This window comes from Sebastes fasciatus, chromosome 16, assembly GCF_043250625.1.
Source record: "Sebastes fasciatus isolate fSebFas1 chromosome 16, fSebFas1.pri, whole genome shotgun sequence".
In the NCBI taxonomy this organism is placed as follows: domain Eukaryota; kingdom Metazoa; phylum Chordata; class Actinopteri; order Perciformes; family Sebastidae; genus Sebastes; species Sebastes fasciatus.
Genome location: NC_133810.1, coordinates 18,145,203 through 18,166,965, shown reverse-complemented (window position 1 = coordinate 18,166,965; position 21,763 = coordinate 18,145,203). Strand labels below are relative to the sequence as shown.

The window sequence follows — 21,763 nt, the reverse complement described above, 5'->3', positions numbered from 1 at the left end:
CAGTTAGTTGCTAACTTTGTCTCTCTGCTGTTTGGTGCTGGGCTAACTGGATATAGCAGTAAGTTTACTCAAAGCTCAAAGGCATATTGCTTTATGGCATATAACACGCAAAGAGCACTGTTACGCCAGTGTACATAGTTTTTTTTTTGCAATATAAGATGGATCAAGTCTAGGCTGTTCTTGGCATCCTGAATCAAGAGGAGAGATTCAACATAGAAGTGTAAGGATGAGGCACTATACGTCAGGAAAATCTCACATATTCATTTTGAGGAAAAGGTAGAAAATGCTGATGTTGGGAAAATAGTGTGTGTGTGTGTGTGTGTGTGTGTGTGTGCGTGTGTGTGCGCGTGTGTGCGCGTGTGTGCGCGTGTGTGTGCGTGTGTGGTGGTTTTGAGTTTGAACCTCTGCTTTTGATTTCCATGCCTCTGATAACATTTCATCTCCAGCGGGAAAACAGTTTATCCGGCCTTCCGGAGTTCGATTTAATGGAAGCCTTCAGGCGACGACGGTGTGAGGACCGCTCTGCATGCAGACCATAAATGAATCAGCAAATCGTTTTCAAGCAACGCCTTCAAAGACAACTCTGAGCTCAGTGAGCTCACATCTTAAGCTCGTCTCAAGTACATATTCCCAGTGTTTTACTGTGCAGGCTATGACTCCATGCAAATGAGTCCGTCACATGTGGGCACAATTTAAGCATGAAAGTTACAGCTAAAAACAAATCAGACAAAGTTTTCTGGTGTAAAACACTGAGAAAACTTTATGCATTAAAATTGTGAGCAGAAGTACAGAGTGCATTCAACTATGATCACTTTAAAATACAAATATTTCTGGAATGTGGAGTTGTAGAATGTCATTAGGCTACGATAACAAACCAAATCCTGTGGCTGCATAAAAATAGCTAAAGTATGTCTATATTTTGACATCAGACAGAATTAGGACGGCTGTTTTCTCTCTAACAAATACACAGCTGGTGTATTTGTTAGAGCAGATTGAACCCCAAAGCAATGCCTCTTGCTACTTCATGCAAATAAAAAACATTCAGACAGTCTAATGTATATATACAGAAATGATACAAGAACCAATACGCTTTAAATAAGGTGACAAAACCTCAGTTTGTATTTACAATAAATATGTTGATGACCACATAACATCCTTAAAAAAAAACTTTATATTCTGAACAGAACATGGCCCGTTGTCCAACATATTCTAAAATGGTTAAAGCAAAAGGTTTGTTGGAGAAATACTGATCGCAAAATGTCCTTGGTCATTCAAGGGGGCAGAGGCAGAACTATAATGTGCCAGTTTATGACCACGACAGTTATCAAACACTGCTACTGTATATCATGTGTTTTGTAACCTAATAATTTACATATAAAAATGTGATGATTAAAACATGATGGACAACAATGTATAAATCAATAAACAATATTATAAATGAGAAATTCCACTTGTATTACAGGAATGACGTAGGACATGTATGAATAAAGTATGCACTGTATGTCAACCCTGTAGTTATTATTGGGAATATTGATATAAAAAGAAAGTCAAGGGAGGAAAACCCATCAGGGTGAACACAGGTCTTCAATCTGCTTGGGATTTAAGAAAGTCACCATCTCCCGAATGCCGTCTTCGCAGATTGTGGTCTCAGGAGCTGTACTCAGATCATCTCCCTCCTCTTTAAATTTTCTCCATGTCTCTGAAAAAAAAAGTTGAATTAATATAAATCTGTCACCAAAACCCTAAAATAAGTTTCACCAAATTAAAGTATTTCCAAAATCTAGAAATCAAAAAGGAATCAGGAAACAAACCTTCATCAAGTGTCGTAAGTAATGTGTAATTTTCTGGATGATCCACAATATCTTTTCTTTGAACGTCACCAATTTCCATTAATTGTAAAACACCTGTATGAATAAAGAACACAGATGAGAGTCATACATGCATGCAACAATACTGTGTATTTGTCTTAAAGGAATAGTTTGACAGTTGGAAAATACTCATTTGTTTTCTTGCAAAGGTATACAGGTGTCGTTCCAACACATGTGCGTGTGTTTCTTTTAATCGGGAAATACTGTGTGCTTCTGTGGAGAATAATAAACCCATAGTACTTTAACTTCGTTTCACGGATGTAGTGATTTGTTTGGTCGGGGTGAAATTGATTTCCGTTTCCTGATTTCTTCTACGTTTTCTTTACATTGAGGTTTGCTAAATGTAACACTGCCTCCTAGTGGACACGTACGTTATAGCCAGTCCGTACAAGTATAAAAGAACCACATATGTGCGAACGTGAACTAATGACATCTGTCTGTGTTCAATTACCTTAAGCCCAGAGAAGCATAATTCCAGCTTTAGTTGAGAAGACTCAGATCACTCATGTCAATATGAGTAATATGAAGGTGCAGCCAGCAGCCGGTTAGCTTAGCTTAGCATAAAGACTGGAAACAGGGGGAAACAGCTAGCCTGTTAACAAAATCCTTCGACTAGCACCTCTAAAACTCATTAATGAACATGTTATATTTTGTTTTTTTTAATCCATACAAAAACAAAGTATAACATTTCTGAATTTATGGCGAGTTATATGCTAGACTATGTCTTGGCTAGCTGTTTCCCCGTTTCCAGTCTTTACGTTAAAGCTAAGCTAACTGGCTGCTGGCTGTAGCTTCATATCTAAAGGACAGATATCAGAGTGGTGCAACGTATCCTCATACAACGTATCCTCATACAACGTTCCATATAATATCTTTGGAAAAGTTATTCCTCATTTTTCGTGCGTTTTCCTTCGAAAGTCCAGCAACATGTGACGCCCGTGTCAATTTCCGCTCGTTACATGCATGCAGTCCTTTCAAAATAAACTTCCGTCTTTACAGGAAATAAAAGGTTTAGGCAACAAAACTACTATGTTAGGTTTAGGAAAGAATCGTCTTGGTTAGGTTTAGGAAACAAAACTACTATATTTTAGTTAGGTTTAGGAAAAGATCATGGTTTGGGTTAAAATAACTCCAGAAGTGGCGTAACTGAAGTACGGAAGAAAAATGACGGCAACAAAGCTACTTAGGTTTTGGAAAAAATCGTGGTTTGCGTTAAAATAACTCTGGAAGTGGCGTAACTGAAGTACAGAAGTTACATGACAAGTAAATCAACGTTGACTTCTGGTTTCACACGGGGTACGAACACCTGTCTACTGGGTGAAAATCCAATGTTTTTTGACCTGTCCTTACAGTACGTGCCGTTTGTCACTCTTCATACTTCCTGGTTCACAATTTCATGGATTACATATGAATTGTTTTCGTGGGAAATATATGAATTACAGTGAATTACTTTTCATAGGAATAGCTATGAACGGTGTATAAGAACAAGCCTGAATGGTATCAATCTTCTCATTTGTCAAACTATTCCTTTAATATAGTTCCCACTAGTAGTTACAGTACCTTCTACATTCTTCCACACTTGCACTTCAACCTCAGCAGTACTTTGTCTTTCAACAGCAATGATCCTGACTGTGTTGGGTGGATCAACCTTCAAAGATGAGTCTACTTTATACACCAGGAGGTTATTTTTATATCCGAGGTAACACTGAGTCTGGTTACTTTCAGCTTTACTCTCTAGAGGGACAAAACAGAGACAAGTTGTGCGGATGGTGTTTACAGCCAATCAACGTAATGTCGGTATAAACAGTTCATTATGTTGGCCATGTTTGACTACCTGGACACGTCTTGCAGCACTTCCCCGCTGATTTCATAGGATGTTGGCATGGGTACTGGCTGGGACACGTGATGCGTTTGCAGTCCTGGAGGCCATCAGTACAAGTGCAGAGGATGCATTCCAGGACCTTCCCCAAAACTGGGTGCCACATGTCTCCATGAGAGTATGTCTTGCCATTGTACAAACACGCTGAGAGAAATGGGAAACATCTGAGCGTTGCGCTACATGTGGAAGCGATCGTAAAGTTGCGAGGAACATGTCTATAAAATCAAATACCTGTACAGGATCTTTCTGTTTTGACAAAGTCTCACCTCTTTGGTGTTTCCTCTGCAACAAAATCTTCACGGTGGTCTCCGAAGCCCCTTTGAGGTTGAGTTTACTGAGGATCAGGCCTCGCGGAGCAGTCCTGACCCTAGGTGGGGTGGCACGGTCGAACCGCGCCCTGCTCTGCTCTCCAGAACACTGGTCGACTGAATGCCTCTTTTGTAAACACAGATATAATAGAACACAGTTATCTTTTATCTATTCAGCTCTTGGCTTTACTTGCTTTTCCCCTGAGTGATAGCTGAAGGAGCATCACATCATAGCCTGGCTCCAGATCTCTGAATCACAGCCTACATTTCAGCAATTCAAAGAGAACATGGCAATTCAGTCGTATCATCAGGCCAAGTGGTTTATGGATCTTGAGGGAAATTTGACGGCTTCAGCAAACTGGATAATTCAGAAATGATTTAAATAATGTGATCCTCAAGGGAAAATAATCCCCTTGCACAGGGAGGTCAAAGGTCAGTGTGAGCTACAGAGCAGCGCCCCTAAAGCTTGTAGTGAACTCAGTGTTATGTTCAAGGACACTTCATCAGAGCAGACACTTGCCTATGTAATTAAAGTGCAGCTGCTCAACTGATAACACCACGTTGCTACTTTCAATTTAATTTCAATATATTTTCAAAGACAGACACGATTCATAATATGAAAGCAATGTCTAAGATATGTAAATTTTATGATGAATCAGCAAGAACGTACAACGCCTCTGTTCAGTTGCTGGTTTCCATCCTCAATTGATGAGGACCCACTGGTGGCATGATCTAATGACCAAAGAGAAAAAAAATAAGCGTGAGGACAATGTAATTAACATGGACAATATGACTTGAATTATCATATATCAACTTTTAGTTGAATCGTATCATGATGATATGATCACATTGTGATAATTTGTTGCGTGCTGTCTGACTTAGTGCGTTACAGTGAAACAAGATTCATTGAATTGAACATTATTTAGATTATTTTCAGTGTAATATTGCATGTATTTGCATTTTGCAATATATACTGTATATCAATATGAGAAAAAAACATTTTTAATAATCAGCCATATGATCAGGCCTAATCTACAAAATATTATTGCAGGGAGTTGACTACCTTTACACACCAAACAGCAGGTATCTGAGACTGAGACTGGTGAGGAACAGGTGATTGGTTGGCACGTTTTCAGACCGCAGAAGATATTTCCATTCTGAGAAAAGAAAGGGAGGGGAAATGTATTATTTTCTAAATTATAAACTATGAGCTCTAGAAGCCAAGGCTCAAGTACTCCAAGGTTTCTCTAGAACTGTTTATGTATTTATATGGACCTGAATTTATGTCACTCAGAACTCTCAAACAACATAATCACAGCGTCTCCTCAGATCTAATGTTCTTGAAAAATACCAGCAAACATGTACATGTAATATTACATTACATTTATTTTGATTTAGTCCAAATCAATTGACATATTCTTATACTTAGACACACTCACACTCCAGTGGTTGCTGAGCTGCTGTGTGAGGTGCTGTGCTACTCATCTGAGGCAATAAATGGTTCAGTGTTTTGCTCAAGGACACAAATACCTACAAATAATGGACAACCTGCTCTAGTACCTGAGCAACCTCCGAACATATAAAGGCATGTTTTGAAAAACTTTCAGATGAATCCATTTTAAAAACAGCAGTAAATCATAATCCCACTGTCCTCCGTCATATACAGGAAACCGCTATCGTAGTAATAAACAAAAGCTGTGACGATGTTACACTGAAATCAGGTCTGAGAGAAAAGAACGAGATAATATTGACTAAGAGATCCATGGAATTGGTGATTTGTACTGCTCTAAAAAAAATGTTAAGTATATTGTTATGTGATGTCTCCTTGGAGACATCTGTTAACAAACAACATTTAACAATTCATAAAATTAACTCCTAACATCATGTAGCTAGCCTTTCAAAGGACAATTCCAGGGTGATGTCAATTTTGGCTTAAAAAAATATTCTACTTTTCTCTCCGATATCTGCTTTTGGTTTTATAAATTGAAAACTGTCATCCATTTTCTTGTAAAAATCACAACCAAAGTAAGCCATGCAGCTACAAAGTTAAATGGAATTTAATTATACATTTCGACTTTCATAGCATTGGCAGCTGCTGTATATGTTGATGGGGGAGAGACTCTTCGTGACTTTTCATGCATACGCAATATTACATGCAGCTCAAAAACACAAACACACATAATGAAGTTTTGAAAAATGTAAAATCTTTCAATACATGAAATATGAGACATTTTAACATTCATTTAATGTGCCCAATGTCAGCTGGGATTGGCCCCAGACACCCGTGACCCTGAATAGGATAAGCAGTTACAGATAATGGATAGATGGATAGTAATTAAAGCAGTTATTTTTTATTTGACTTTTAAGCTGTGCTGGTAGAGCTTAAATGTGTTGTTTAAGAGGAAATGAACTATTCCCAATCAAAAGAGAATTGTGAGAAACTCATAAATATTCAGTGGGAAAACATTTCGCAAACATAAGACACCATTGTTAAATATTGAGGTTTTGTTATGTACTTTAAAATTAAGATACATCTGAAAATTCTGCTATTTTTCTGTTTTATTCTTTAATTTCTTCATTTCTTTATTGTCTATAAAGCACATGGTCACTTTGCTCTGAAAAGTAGTATGAACAAAAGGAAAGTATTTGGTACTTTTTAGATAAATGTATGGATCTTGTTTGGAGCAGTGAGTATTTGATGTAAAGTTAATCAACCTATTTTGGATTTTGGGATTTATCTTATAATTGTTATCACTGTCATTAATGTTTATTTAATTTATTATAATTTATTTTATAATTTATTATTTTATTTCATTATTTTAAATTGTCTTTTTTTTCTTTATTATTATTTATTTTTAATTTTTAATAAAATATAACTGAACAAAAAAAAATGTTGCTACATGTAGGATTATAGACCTTAAATGTCTTACATACTGCATACATTTAGATTATAATACTATATCACCAGATCAATAAAAATAGATGTAACTTACAGAACATGTGCACATGACACACTGATTGCTTTGCTTGGATGGGAAGAGGTCGAGCTTGGTGAAGGTCTCCCCCGGCTGATAGATACTTCCATTATGCCTACAGGACTTCACTGAGGCTCTCAGCCCTGCAGGGATCCTGGGCTCATCTGAGGAGGAGGACACATCACACATCACACAACACACAGGACATGTCAGGAGTGGCTTTAAAGTCAGTTTCTCTATACAACTCTGATAGAGGACAGTCTACCTGTGCATCTGGGACAACACTGCTGAGGCTGAGCTACTGGGTTTTCACATGGCAGAGCAGGACACTTGATTGTGTTACATTTCACATGACCTGTCTAAAAGAGAGAGTTTACAAGCACCTTTAATAAATCCACATCACAGAATTCTTCAGACAGTTTAGATGTTGGTTTAGGAGTGATAAGTAAATGTTCAGAGGTACCTCTGTGCAGACACAGCGCATGCAGAACATGAATCCAAAGGGCTCCAGATAGGGATGCCAGCTGTCTCCTGGGCTATATGTCTTGTCTTTGAAAGTACACACCACCCCGGAGCCTGGGTGACAAACATGAGGAGGAGGATGAGCTACATGTGAAGATATATATATATATATATATATATATATATATACATATATATATATATATATGTATATATATATATATATATATATATATGTATATGTATATGTATATATATATATATATATATATATATATATATGTATATGTATATGTATATATATATATATATATATATATATATATATATGTATATATATATATATATATATATATATATATATATATATATATATATATATATATATATATATATATATATATGTATATATGTATATATATATATATATATATATATATATATATATATATATATATATATATATATATATATATATATATATATATATATATATATATATATATATATATATATATATATATATATTGAGACCCAGCCCATTGACATGTGTCCTCTGTAGTGGACATTTTGCCCACATGCATATCCTCTTACTCTTTTGACCTACTCTATCAACCCCTGGTGTATTGTAAAGAGGACATCCTAGGCTTTCAAGTGATATGGCATGTGCTTTGTTTTTTTTAATCAATTTGAATGTATTTTTGGTTTAATATCACTCTACAGCCATAATCTGTTCATTTGTTTTAGTCTTTTCACACTGAAATAATCCTGTAGTCCACTACATTGGACAATAAAAATAAAGTTTAACAAGCCTAAATTGTTAAGATTTTCTTTGAACCCCTAAATAGGAAGGAAATCACAAAAAAAGTAATTGGAAGACACATTTGTTAAGGACATTTAGTCAAAGTCAATCAGCTAAAAGTAATGCAAACCAGAGGAAAAGCCCATCAAAACAACACGTTCCACTTTTGGTGGCTTGTGAGACAGAATTATATAAATAAGCTTTAAAACAAAACACCACAGCTATGTTTAGAGCAATAGAGGATGTTAATCTTAAGTGTCAGTTCAGTTTAGTCCAACTAAACTTTCCATATCTTAGCCACATCTTCATGCTTTTCCTTATTTTAAGCATCTGATGAGGACAGAAGAAGCATCAACAGGGTGTTAGTCTTACCTTTACGGGGTTTTAGCTCCGCATCTGCAAACCAAATGATGAAGAAGAAGAAAAACGTGGACTTCATTTTTTCACATGTGCGTGCCTGAGTGTTCAGCGCGCAATAAGTGTGTTTCTGCAGGACAGAAACTGCAGGACAGTGTGAGACAAGGATTTAAAAAAAAAAAAACGTTTTTCTTGGTTGAACTCTGGCGCCTCCTGCAGGAGACAAAAGGTAGTTCAGGAACAGCAGACTGTACATGACTCTAAAATAGATTACTCTTGAAATGATTAAATAACCTTTCATGACTATTATTAATACAAATGCATTATTGGCATTTCTTATGGGTTAGCTGGTTGAGGTGGACATCATTTTAATGATACATTATACTAGAAATCTATAACTATGCATAATATTTTCTGAGCTATTGTGCTATATCTGTCAGATAAATGTAGTGAAATAAAAAGCATTAAGTAAAAATATTTCCTTCTGAAATGTAGTGAAGTATAAAGTAGCTTAAAATGGAAGGATTCAGTAAAGCCCCATTAGAGTACTGTAAATACATTTGGTTACATTGCACCACTGCCAAATAATGCCCATAAATGCACATTACCGTCCATAACATAATATTTTCTCTATTGGTCTCCTCATGAGAGAATGTTAGTTGTCAGAGATACAAGTACAGAAGTTTATGTGGTTGATATATACTGCGTACTTGAGTTGGATTCAATTATATTGTAAGACACTAAAAGCAGTCTAAAAACAGCTGACATTTAAAAATGAGGCTACTAAGAAATGAGGGCAGCATCCAGACAAAGACTTAACACTGATCTCCGTTTTATTAACACACATGGGGGGATAAAACAGTGCAACCATGTTAAAATAGACACCAAGATGCCGAGAAACTTACTTGAAGATATGACAAACAAAAAAGAGAGATGTGACCAATATTCCTACAATGAGTCTGGTACTTCTGCTCCATAATGTGATGCCTATTGCCTGGCTCAATAATGAAACATTTAGTTTGGAGTAACAGTGTAATTCACAGTCAGTGCAGACGTATCGGAACAAAGAAAATATCAGAGACTTAAATCACAGATTCCTAAAATCCACAAAACAGTATTTTCTAAAATGAGATTCCTCCTGAAATGGAGGAAATGGCATGCTTCCAACGCTACAAAGATCTGAAACAGGTTGAGACTAAGATAAAAAAAAAAAAAAGTTAAACCAAAAGCTGGTCATTAGACGGCATTCCTGTTTCCCTTTTAAAAGCTGCACTGGATATTTGGAACACTTACTTTTCCGCCTAAAAACGTGTCAATATTTTCATGATTAAAATGTCACTTAGACTGTGAATGCTCATCTGCATCACACATAATCACTGCCAAAAATGTCCTTTAAAAAGTATGTATGAAGATTGGGTGTTTTTTAAGTAGCTGAACACCCAGACATGATCTTTGTTTTTTGTTTTTTTTACTGAAAACAGGTTTTTCATACTGCCAAACGGTGTGTGTGTGAAGCTTGATAACTGACGTCACAAGCAAATGTTTAACACATATAGTAATCCACCTGCTGGATCAGACCCACCTGAGCATCCTCCACTAAACAAGTCAGACAGTGGCATACATACAGGATTCAACGGCTGTCATATAAGTTATACTTTTAAATGTCTGAAGTACAAGATATTGCATTATAGGATGAATCAGACCACTAATGTGCCCACACACACTCTCACACACACACACACACACACACACACACACACACGCGCACAACAGAAAGCAAAAAAATGGTGGAGACTCAAGAGCTGCTGCTGTGCGCCCCTGAGTCGTCCCCCAGCTTCTGCCGTTTCTTCGCTCTGATTTCATTCAAGGCTTCTTCTATGGAGCGAGTGTCCCTCTTGTTGGCCACTGGCACTGGAAGAGGAAAAATACCAACATGAGGAGTAAATAAAAAGGCAGGACTAGGAGGCGAAGCAATGCAATAAACAGCGCGACAACATTTATTACTCACCGCAGCCATACGTGCTGTTGGCCTCTAGTGTGTGTGCTGCATCTTTTGCAGCCGAGGTGCCGATCAGGTGGCTGTACTTGTCTCTGTAGTTGGAGTTGGGACACATTTCCGTCTTCTTTGTCTGACTGGATGCCGTTTCCTCCAATGCAGCCTGTTCCTGCAGCGAAGAGGAAAGAGAAAAAGTCAGAGTGACAGAAATTCAAGGATTAAATCAACTCCTTATACATAGTTAGATATCACATTCTAGGAGTTACTTGGCAATAAAAATGTAAAACGAGTTTTTATATATACCTGCTTCCGCTCAACCTGCCTCATCAGCTTCTATTTCAATAAATAAATTAACATAAACTGGGAAAGAAAAGTTCGTAAACTTGGGTTTGGTCGATTATTTCTCTGTTGTTACAATGCTAATTGGCATTTTATTTTACATCGTTGGAAAGCCTGTTTATTTACCTTCACAATGATGTCAAACTTGTAAGGGTCATGCATTTGTAGGATGAGCAGCACAGCTGATTATGTGGGTAGCGCCCAAGAAAAATTTGTCAAAATGCTCTGCGAATGGTAAACAGTGTATTCTCATAAGGAAGCCTGCAATGACTGCCCTTCACCGTCAGGCCCGTTTGCGCTGGTGTCGACAACACAGACAATGGAACCTGAACATGTGGGGGAATGTCATGTTCAGTGATGAGTTCAGGTTCTGTCTGCGAAAGTTGGATGGCAGGGTCAAAGTATGGAGCAAAGCGGAGAACGCTATGCTGATTGTTGCACCGATGGAGTAACAGCTTTTGGTGGGGGCAGTGTCATGGTGTGGGGCGGCATCTCCCTCACTGGCAAAACAAGGCTTGTCATCATTGAAGGCCATCTCAATGCAGTGAGATATCGGGATGAGATTCTGCAGCCAGTGGCGATCCCATATCTCCACAATCTGGGACCTAACTTCATCCTCCAAGATGACAACGCTCGCCCCCACAGAGCCAGGGTTATCACAGACTACCTCCACAATTTGGGAGTAAAGAGAATGGAACGGCCTGCCAAGAGTCCAGACCTCAACCCAATCGATGACTTGTGGGATCAGCTTGGGCGTCCTGTACGTGTTAGAGTGACCAACACAACCACGCTGGCTGACCTACAATGAATCCTGGTTGAGGAATGGAACGCCATCCCACAGCAGCGTGTGACCAGGTTGGTGACCAGCATGAGGAGGAGGTGCCAGGCTTTTGTGGCTGCGTATGGATCTTCCACTGCTACTGAGGCTCCTGACGGTGTATTAAATGAATAGAGTGTAAAATAGCCAATATGTCTTGTTTGTTCCTTGTTACTGATAGAGAGTTCAATCATCCAATCCACCAAACAACTCAAAACAAGAGTTAATTCCAACAGGAGAATACACTGTTTACCATTGGCAGAGCATTTTGGCAAATTTTTCTTGGCCGCTACCCACATAATCAACTGTGCTGCTCATCCCACAAATGCACGATCCTTACAAGTTGGACATCATTGTGAAGGTAAATAAACAGGCTTTTCAACGATGTAAAATATAATGCCAATTAGCATTGTAACAACAAAGAAATAATCCACCAAACACAAGTTTCCGAACTTTTTCCCCCAGTTTATATACCTGCTTCCCATCAACCTGCCTCGACAGCTTCTATTTTAGTAAATAAATTAACATATTTCAACTATAGCAGTCAACTGTAAATTATGCCTATAAGCTACATGGAAAGGGCAACACAATGATATCCTTAGACATCATCATTAGACATGTTAAAATGCGATCAGATTAATGTAATGGGGTGCATGTCTGAAAGTGGCCACAGTGAAATAAAAAAAAAGAGCATCTAGTCCTACTTTTAGCCTGCGCCGTTGCTCTGCCAGCTTGGGATCCCACTCCTCTCCTTTGCGATAGGCTTCCAGCTCGTCATCTGATGGAGCAAACTCCTGCCACAGCACAATGTGGAGATTAGTCACATGTCCCCACATTATTTTAATATCTAAACATTGGATTAAAAGCAAAGTATTCAGACCTTCTTGAAAAGCATGACATAACGGCTCTCCTCATCCTCCCCAAAAGAAAAAGAAGTCAGACCAGCCACTTCTGAAACATCATGCCTATGAGACGGGGAGGGATGAAACGTAAATAGTTGTGAGCATCTTATCACGAAACATGTCATGTTTCTTGGAGCTTATTGTAATTATCTGACTTACAATATACTCCTTTCAATCTTCCCCATAGGGTTGTATTTTCGTTTCTGTTGTGCACTGTCTTGAATGAAGTCTGACACCTCTTTCTCCATCTAAACAAGAAATATAGGGAGAAACATGCATGTGATAAATACCAACAGTAGTGAAGGGAGGTCACAGGAGCTCTGTGTGCCAGAGCTACAGAATATTCTTTATGTATTAGATGTGACACTCGAGCTCTCACCTTTTTCCTGAACTCTGCTTTCTTTCTTTTCTCATCTTCCGCCATCTTCTTGAGTCTCGCTGCTTGCTCTGAAAAAAGGGACAGAAATTAACGTTTTCATGTGGTTTGTTTTTGTCCGATAGCATTTAAAGTTTCCGTTGTAAACCCATATCACGTAGTCTCACCGCTACGAACCGGCCTGATATATTTTTATTAAAGTCTGAAGTCACAAAAAAAGCTAATCAAGACACAGACTTCCTGTAATCGCAAAACCACATTTCCGAATCATTCAGGGCAAGTACAGAGTGACTCAAATCCCATTATTTGTTGCATGTGTCTACCGGCAAACAGCCTCTGATGTTTTATTGGCAGGCATACTCATAACAGTTAATGAAACGGATTTGGTCACTTTTTTTATCACCGCTGTCATGTGCTTATGTCTTCACAACAACTGAACATTGAACGCTGGAGTGGTTTCAAGACAAGTCTGGAGTTTTGAGTGCCTCAGTATGGTCTGAATTTATTGTTTGTTTGTTTGTATTTCCAGTTTGTTTGTTTGTTTTTCTATAGACATCTGTTTAGTTACAGCAACACTCCACTAAACACACCGACAGTGTTATAATGTAGAGGTGGCCTCTGAAGAAGTACAGGTTCCACGTGAAGCTGTGAAAACAGGAAATAGTAGCTGCTGTTTGTCACTCTGAAAGTCTCTAGTATTTATCACTACCAATGAACAAATATATGAATCATGTCTATTATTCACATTTATCTACTTATAAAATGCCCATAACCTAATCTAATAGCAAAGATGATGCTTTCTGAAAGCTGTGAATTCATTAGCAAAGAGAAAAGGTGGCTGATCATAAATGGGAATAATAGGGTCTTATAATAAAGTGATATCTAAATGCAGAGCACCATAAATGCTCTTATAAAAATATAATAACTTCTTGTCTGTGTCAACATACAGCAGGCTGCAGCAGCAGCAGATTAAACAGTACTGGTTGTTTACAGGGTGCTTTTAGTAGCTTTGTATTACAGTAACAGCAGAGCCACTTGACTGACTGTATGATGATGATCTCACATTTAAGGATTTGGCCAGCAGATGTCGTCATTTTGGACTGTATCAAATGCTTCCAAACATTAAACCGTGTGCAATACAAAGTGTTTCAGGTGGCTTCATTTGTTTCCCACATCACTAGCCAAGACTGTGACCTCAGGTCTGCGGCAGTCTGCAAGACATGCGGGGCTGCATGCTCCCGTTGAGGCGGTGCTAAACCAAGGCCTATTGAAGTAGGCTAGGACACGCGTCATACCAAGAGGGGTACGACGCATGCGCAGTAAAATCTGGTCTAGCTTCAGTTACACTGCGCATGCGTTATACCGAACACCCCAAGACTGTTGTCCGCCCATGTCCCAGCCTCCTTCCATAGGCCCTGTGCTAAACCCGGGTGCTTACTTGAAGTCTCAACTGGCCAATGGCAGCACCAGAAACGCTCTCCTCGCCTGTCCTTTTCATTTTTACACACACACACACACCTTATAATATCCATTTCAACCGTTTCAAACTAACGCAAAACGAGTCGTTATTTAAGTCAAACATGATGTACCTCGAGCCTTTCGTCGGCTCTCCTGGTTGCCGACTGTTGGAGGCTTCTCCATCGAGTTTAAGATCGAGCCTAGGAGGTCCGCCATCTTGGAATGATAGAGCGCACCGTTCACCCTGTTGTTGTTGTTGGCTGCAGCTGGACAAGACTGCGCATGCGTGGATGACCAGTGTTCTTCTTCGCTGTGTGGAAAAACCGACGTGTAGAATCTCTGTCGCCACCCTGTGTACCAGAGAGTTATTACTACCAGTAGTGACATGTAAATAAGTAGGACTAGCCTACATTTACTCAGGTATTGACCAAAATTGAGGTAGGCCTACTTTACTACTTTACTTTAGTATTTATATTTTATGCTACTTTACACTAAGTTCTACTCCACTATAATTCAGAGGGAAATATTGTATGTATCCTACTCCTATCTGACAGCATTAGTTAAGATAAGATAAGATAGAACTTTATTAATCCCAAAGGAAATTCTTGTGCCAGAGATTGCTCAAAAATACAACAAAATTACAACAAGTTCAAGTGTGTATAAAATAAAAAAGTACTATTTCCAGCACCAGTGCCTAATAGAATAACAATTAAGTAAGATACATTTAGTAAAATGAGTAAATATGATAAGATAAGTAAAATAAAAAAGGTAAAGTAAGCTAAAAAACAGAAAAATAAGTAATATTGCACATGTTGGACATTAATATTGCACACAATTAACAGTGATATTGCACTTGAGAATGTAAAAAGTAGTATTGCACATGATATTGATATTATGTGCAATAGTTACTTACTAGTATTATTGGCGCAAAAATAAATAATAAATTGTGAGAGTTAAACCTCACTTTAATGTTTGTTTTTTTAAAGAAATGGAACTATATATTAAGACAATATCTTCTGCAAAAAACAAAAAAAGCCTAGAAAAAGAGTGAGTTTGTGCTCCCCATTTTAAGGTTTTTACACAAGTTACTATTATTTATTTATATTAACCTCTGGCATGTTTTTATATTAACCCTCTGGCATGTTTTATGTTACTTTTTTTAATTTTTTAATTTAATTTTTATGCTTGTTTGTTTTAATTTATCCCTTTATTTCCTTTATATGTAGTGTTTACCTATGTGTTGATTTAATTGTTCTTTCTATTAATTACAAATTGAAAGAACATTTTTACTTACTAGTTACTTTTTATCAAGATTATATATGTCAGTTTATCAAATGTGCATTGTTTTAAAGGGAAATTAGCCAACACTATATACAGCTGTTAAAATCAACAATACCTTGACAACATTCAGATGCACCTTAGACGATTATGAATCAGGAATAAAATCGAAAAAGAAATAGGAATGACAATAACCAGGTTACTTTTACTTTTCATATGCTAAGTACAATTTGCTGCCTATGTATTTGGATGCAGGACTTTTAGTTGTCAGAGTATTTTTTTTTTGCGGTAAAAGTAGAAATACATATAGTGAGAATGGCGTTCTGCACTATTGCAGCCCCACTATGTGATTGAAACTGATTATTTTCAACATAAAATATTATCCAGACTAATCTTCAATCAACATAATGTAGGTCATTCATTGGCAAGAAAACAATTTGATTTCTCAATTTCTTTGTCATTGATCACATTTTTACAATTGTGTGCAGCCCTGGGATTTGAGATGGGAGAGCTTGAGTAGGTTTTTGCTCCTCTTCAGGAAAAGTGCTTTTAAATTTGGCAGGTTGCTCCCTGCCCTGTCCTTTATTCTGATGCTGAGCACAGTAATGCTGCGAGGCTCCTCGTGCTCAGTTGTTTTCTAATTTCGGAACACCAAGTCCAAGATCTTTAGACTGATTAATCACAGATTGGCTCACGATTTGTCCCTTTAAGCTGGTTTATCTGTACATGTGTGTGTGTATGTGTGAGTGTGAGAGAGAGAGAATAAACAGGCAAACATCTGTCCATAAGCACTAGGGGGCATGCTATACAAGTACATGTCTGCGTGCCTTGTGTTGTTATTGTTTTGTTAACAATCCTCCCCTGTGTCACTGGAGCAGCGTGTTTTGTGCTGTTCGATTGTAGTTTCACAGCATCAGCGATAACACACTACAACACTACTGCCATATTCAGATGTGGGCAGAGCAGTGGTGGTCGAACAGAGGGCAGCCCTGAAAACACAGCAGGACAGACAGAACTGTACTGCTTACTGTGTCTAAAACAAACAGATTCGTTAGTATTTCACCTATAATTATAACTTTTGGAGGGTTTGTTGTTTTGAAGGAGTCCTTTGTGGTACAGCCATAGGGGTGAATGTAAGTACAAAACCAAAGAACTCCCTTTTTCATTTAGATTTCTGTGTTGGTGAACAGCAGGATACAGATACTTTACAGTATCTCTAAATCACAGAGCAGGTTGAATAATAAAGTAATTTTTTGCACAGAAATTACAGTATAGCTCTTTGTTTTAATGTCTTCAATTTCTCAAGAAGCTGCTGCGGCTGTTGACTAAGCTGAGTAAGCTGATAGTCCTGACCTCCAGCCCCTCAGACTGCCATCATTCAGCGATACTTTGTTATTGTGATTTGGACAGAGCACGACGGACTCCTCCCCCGTGGTGGAAATGCTGTATAAATGCAGCATCAGCCTGTCAACAACAGAGTCTGAGAGCTTTTTGGTACCCAGACATGAAGGGACTGAGCTTGGTTCTCCTTGTGCTTCTCCTGATGCTCGCAGTCGGGGAGGGTAAGCAACGGATACACCAATTTTCTTACTGTGTGAGATCAAATCAAGCAAATCATGATATCAAACTACACTGTGCTCGCTGCTGGGCTTGTTTGTGTGGCTCTGAGGAGTAAAGTAAATTATGAAATCACAAATTTGACAATTTTCTTAACCATTAAGTCATTTAAATTGTGCTAACTTCTTTTTAAGATGAATGGATTTCTTGTGATTACAGTTTATGCAAAGGTCAAAAGTCAATATTCGTGATTCTTTTCTAATTCTCTCCAGGCAATGATCCAGAAATGCAATACTGGACATGTGGGTATAGAGGACTCTGCAGACGGTTCTGCTATGCTCAGGAGTACATCGTTGGTCATCACGGTTGCCCTCGACGATACAGGTAGGACTGCTAAGATCATAAAGTACAACTGTGCACAACATTGTAATATTTGTACTTTTATTGCAAAGACAACAGACGGACTTAAGTTGTACTGTGCTCATTTTCAGATGCTGTGCCGTGCGGTCTTAGCACCTGCATGCATGAGGGCTGACGTCTTCAGTGCAGGTAGCTGGAATCCTGGTAACCGACGACAACCTTCTGGATAAACCGTTTTGACAACTTCAACCCCTCTTGTGCTTCTAACATGCAGTGGGATCCGAGAAAGAGTGCTTTTGAAGTTGTCTTTATATAGTTAGACCAAGCTCATTTACAGCTATTGTGTTATGTTATTATTGCCTGAAACTGTGTGACTGATTATGTATCTCAACATTTAATAACAATTGATAATCAATCCTTTGTGAAATGCAGTGTTGCCAATAAATGCATGAAAATAAACTGTCTGATGTTTTTAGTTTGTTGCTATTTAGTTAGGATAATCATCACTATCAGTTTTAATTATAATATAAATATATTCCTAAATATAATGCAAACACATCTAACATATATTGTTACCAATAACTCTGCAGCCCATCGCCAACTTGGCTTGACCTTATGGGGAATAACAGCATGGAAAGCAGTCTGATTTGAATCTGGCATGCTTTCGCTCAGGGCTCTACCGACAGGACACAATAACGGTCAAGTGACCGACCCGAATAGCTGTGATGGAAAAGAGCTTTTGTGAATGAAGTGTTATGTCTCTTGTCTGTGTTTATGTTATCTCTCCATTCTGTCTGTCTGGACAACAGTGTCTGGAACAGACAGACTACGTCACAATCCAACTGTCAACGCAAATTCATTGCCATATTGTCTCCGATTGGAAGGTCAAATGTCTTTGTTGGAGAACTTTGGCTTTATTTTTTTAGGAAACAACATAACTGTCACCTGAAAACAAAATGTACTAACCTTTACATACATTAAATACTGACATCTAGTAACCAACTAACTATATGATTCAAGCATTTTATTATCCATCTGGTTACTGGATGTTGTACCAGAGTTAACAGATCCAGGATCTGAAGATGGTTGATGGCTGGTCCGGGCCAGTAGGTGTTAAAGGCATGGATGCTATTTGTAAACACGAGCCGCTGTATTGTGCCCTGCATTGTCATCTGAGTGGAATCTTTGTGCTATTCAGACAGCGCAGCGTGACCCAACTACAAAGGGCTAACCCGCCACGAACCTGTTTACATGAGGCTGTCTGTCTGACACAAAGTTATTACAGGATGGATGTGTTTTTTTTTAACAGTATAAACCTGTCTTACGGTAGAGAAATTAGGGTTTGAAGATGCTGCGGGCGCTTTTTATGAATTGAAGAGAAATCACATAGACATATTCTAATGCTAGCAGGAAACGATGACCTTTAACAACGCAGTAAGTCCTGGTTAAGGGTGCAGTTCCTCAAGTCTGAGTGTCTTATCAAAATAACTTTAATGAGAAATTATTAATTAGAGAGGAAATCACAGATCTGATACTTGACTTTAACAATGGCGTCTTTAATATAAGTAAAAGTGAATATGTTTTTGGCAAATTGAATGTTAATCTCATAATACTATTGGCCCAAGTATTCACTAAACACATGACATCATCAATACATGTGTAAAAGCATCAAGGATGATTCAAAATGATCTTTGACTTTTCTACAATATTTGCATTTAGAATATATTTACCATTTTTGAAAGGTGCTATATAGATAAATAAATAAATAAAGATTATTATTTGAGCATTTATCCATATAATCCTATCATGTACGGACGTTTTTTAAGTGTATCTTCTGCTTTGGTGTTAAGACTCAGTCCTGAATAAATCAAAAATACCCATTTGCAACTTCCAGTTCCTCAACTACAAAAACGAACAAACAACAAATTCAGACCATGACTGAGCCACTCAGAAATCCAGACGTCATTGTCAGCGGCTTCTGCTCGCTGTTATGCTAAAGGGTGAATCTTTGCCCAGATCAGAGCACTCTAGATAATATTTGCTTAGATGACCTTTGTCTTGAGTGTCCCAGGCCTTGAAGCATCTCTTGTATAATCCACCAGAGCGATGGCATTATCCAGGTGATGAACAATACCTGGATTTCATTTCAAGTATCGCTTGACATTCAGGCTAAAGTTTAACTTTTGTGTAGTCGAACCAGAGAATAATTTTCCTCTCCCTCTCAGTCCATTAAGTGCCATTATACAAGCTCTGGGTAGAATGTCATAAGCTTTGTACTTTAATAGACATAAAGGCCTCATTGATGGAGCGCTGCAGACGGCTGTAGAGGATCTCTGAAGCTCTGTTGGACTGCACCTTTCTTCTTCTTCTTCTTCTTCTTCTTCTTCTTCTGTCACTTCTATATGCAAAGCAAATGTTTCTACATCCCTTGTCCAGTCTGTGTCTCTCTGCTATTGGGTGATCTTTTGTTTCCTTTCGACTTCATGCTTTTGTATTTGTATTAATGATGTACCTGAGATATGTCTGATTGTGATGAAATAATGATACATTTTAAATTGAGTATTTCTAACAACCACAGAAAAAAATGAAGATGAATGAATACTTACTGATGCCGTGGTACCAGACAACAGAAGTAACACCTATACAGTACTATGCAATCCACGACAATAGCCCTGCAATAAACGCTATCATTAGGATGCTGTTGTATTGGCTTGTATTACAATGAGCAGGTGTTATCGTTTGTGTTCACACCCTGTTCCAACCAAACTTTGGACTGTAGGTCATTGTGTTTGATGATCATGTAGACTTTTATAGGGAGACATAAACTGCATGAAGTAACAATTCCCTTTATACAGGAGCAGCCAGAGCACATACAGTAATAGGAAACAGGGCTGCCCTTCACACATCATGTGATTAAAATCTCATTTACTTTTACTTTTAACTCACCGCTTCCTTCATAGTAGGTTACTAACCTCTTTACAGATGATCACCTCTATAAGAACACCTATGGGCAGACCACTGGCCATCGCTCAGTACAGCACTTGTTGCTTATCAGAGCAGCTTCTGAAGACAGAACACAGCAAAATGGGAAAAAGCTGCATGACAGATTGTATAATTGGTACAAAAATACAATTGAAAAAGTAGCCCACACCTTAATGTCTGCGACTACTTCCACCCAAAAATTACATTTAAGTTAAGCAACCTTATAAGGTACTGTTGAAGCAAATAGTGAACCATCAAATCTAGAATCACTTTTAATCCATTAAAATGTAAAACAGAGAAATGTATTGTTCAGAGGCATGAAAATTAAAAGCTTCCCTGACGCAGGTGGTATTTCATTCCAAGTTTTTACAGAAAACTGATTCTACAAAATGAAGGTACACGAAGAACATCAACTGGAACTGCAAAAATGTTCGTTTAATTCCCTCGAATCGTATCAGTGCAAATAACAACGTGAAGAGGTGAATTTTAGCGTTATTAAAAATCATACACCCCTTGAGTTTATGCAATATTTTACATTACAAAGATTAACATTTTTTTTTAATCTATTTCACTACAGTTGTAGAACAATTTTATGTACTTTCATCTTAGAAAATGTCTAATAAATGAGAAGCAGGTATGCAAAGTTAAGTCTGGCCATTGTTTTGTCACAGCTTTATTGTGTTTCTGACCACATATTTGATCAATATTTCATTGCTAATGCTGCTCAAATCTTATCATTGGGTTATAGCTACAGGTTTTAAAGATTAGCTAATGAATATTGCTTTGGGCTCAGTGTTGGATGTGAAGTTTACTTTCTGTAACATCCACAGCTCTGTTGCACAAAGCAGAATTACTAAATTATCAGCATAATATAGTTAAATAAAACCTAGAATAGCCGTTTCTCTTTCTCTTCATCAAATCCATTTCTTGGAATGGGTCCCCAGTTTTCAAGATGCAAATACACAACATATAAACAAACATAACAATAAAATTTATTCAAAAACCGCAAAACTGCAATTTATCTTTTCATATTTACTTTTGATTTTC

The 21,763-nt window shown here is 37.8% G+C and overlaps 3 protein-coding genes and 1 long non-coding RNA gene across 6 annotated transcripts in view; 1 reads left to right on the top strand and 3 right to left on the bottom strand.

The window, feature by feature from the left end:
• The window catches only part of LOC141753221 (uncharacterized), a 75,203-nt gene that overhangs the window by 42,203 nt on the left and 11,237 nt on the right, over nt 1–21,763 (bottom strand). The window lies entirely within an intron of this gene.
• chrdl2 (chordin-like 2) lies at nt 733–8,794 on the bottom strand. Of its 2 annotated transcripts, none has more exons than XM_074611465.1 (11): nt 8,667–8,794; nt 7,494–7,606; nt 7,296–7,389; nt 7,049–7,194; nt 5,119–5,212; nt 4,726–4,787; nt 4,014–4,182; nt 3,703–3,891; nt 3,429–3,602; nt 1,812–1,904; nt 733–1,699 (listed from the first exon to the last, which is right to left on the bottom strand). In XM_074611465.1, exons 1-11 carry the CDS (start codon nt 8,731–8,733, stop codon nt 1,566–1,568), a joined length of 1,335 nt encoding a protein of 444 aa, XP_074467566.1. In that variant the 5' UTR covers nt 8,734–8,794; the 3' UTR covers nt 733–1,565. The 2 variants fall into 2 exon arrangements, with proteins under 2 accessions (XP_074467566.1, XP_074467567.1); XM_074611466.1 differs by having other exon boundaries at nt 1,427–1,699; nt 3,703–3,840.
• spag7 (sperm associated antigen 7) lies at nt 9,467–14,805 on the bottom strand. Its single transcript, XM_074611671.1, has 7 exons — nt 14,671–14,805; nt 13,085–13,152; nt 12,865–12,953; nt 12,684–12,768; nt 12,508–12,597; nt 10,660–10,816; nt 9,467–10,562 (listed from the first exon to the last, which is right to left on the bottom strand). The coding sequence occupies exons 1-7, from the start codon at nt 14,753–14,755 to the stop codon at nt 10,447–10,449; spliced, it is 690 nt and encodes a 229-aa protein (XP_074467772.1). The 5' UTR covers nt 14,756–14,805; the 3' UTR covers nt 9,467–10,446.
• defbl2 (defensin, beta-like 2) lies at nt 16,310–18,194 on the top strand. 2 transcript variants are annotated; one of them, XM_074611673.1, is made up of 4 exons: nt 16,310–16,950; nt 17,228–17,379; nt 17,647–17,758; nt 17,866–18,194. In XM_074611673.1, the coding sequence occupies exons 2-4, from the start codon at nt 17,322–17,324 to the stop codon at nt 17,885–17,887; spliced, it is 192 nt and encodes a 63-aa protein (XP_074467774.1). In that variant the 5' UTR covers nt 16,310–16,950; nt 17,228–17,321; the 3' UTR covers nt 17,888–18,194. The 2 variants fall into 2 exon arrangements, with proteins under 2 accessions (XP_074467774.1, XP_074467775.1); XM_074611674.1 differs by having other exon boundaries at nt 17,124–17,379.

Bases quoted from the DNA above. Each gene is read 5' to 3' on its own strand.
- chrdl2 (XM_074611465.1), bottom strand. From the start codon at position 8,733: ATGAAGTCCACGTTTTTCTTCTTCTTCATCATTTGGTTTGCAGATGCG. The intron at 7,390-7,493 runs GTACCTCTGAAC...TCTCTCTTTTAG, and splicing joins TGCGCTGTGTCTGCACAGAG to ACAGGTCATGTGAAATGTAA. The intron at 3,892-4,013 runs GTGAGACTTTGT...CATTTCTCTCAG, and splicing joins GCAGAGGAAACACCAAAGAG to CGTGTTTGTACAATGGCAAG.
- spag7 (XM_074611671.1), bottom strand. From the start codon at position 14,755: ATGGCGGACCTCCTAGGCTCGATCTTAAACTCGATGGAGAAGCCTCCA. The intron at 13,153-14,670 runs GTACATCATGTT...CCCTTTTTTCAG, and splicing joins GAGCCGACGAAAGGCTCGAG to AGCAAGCAGCGAGACTCAAG. The intron at 10,563-10,659 runs GTGAGTAATAAA...TTCCTCTTCCAG, and splicing joins CAACAGCACGTATGGCTGCG to TGCCAGTGGCCAACAAGAGG.
- defbl2 (XM_074611673.1), top strand. From the start codon at position 17,322: ATGAAGGGACTGAGCTTGGTTCTCCTTGTGCTTCTCCTGATGCTCGCA. The intron at 17,380-17,646 runs GTAAGCAACGGA...AATTCTCTCCAG, and splicing joins GATGCTCGCAGTCGGGGAGG to GCAATGATCCAGAAATGCAA. The intron at 17,759-17,865 runs GTAGGACTGCTA...GCTCATTTTCAG, and splicing joins GGTTGCCCTCGACGATACAG to ATGCTGTGCCGTGCGGTCTT.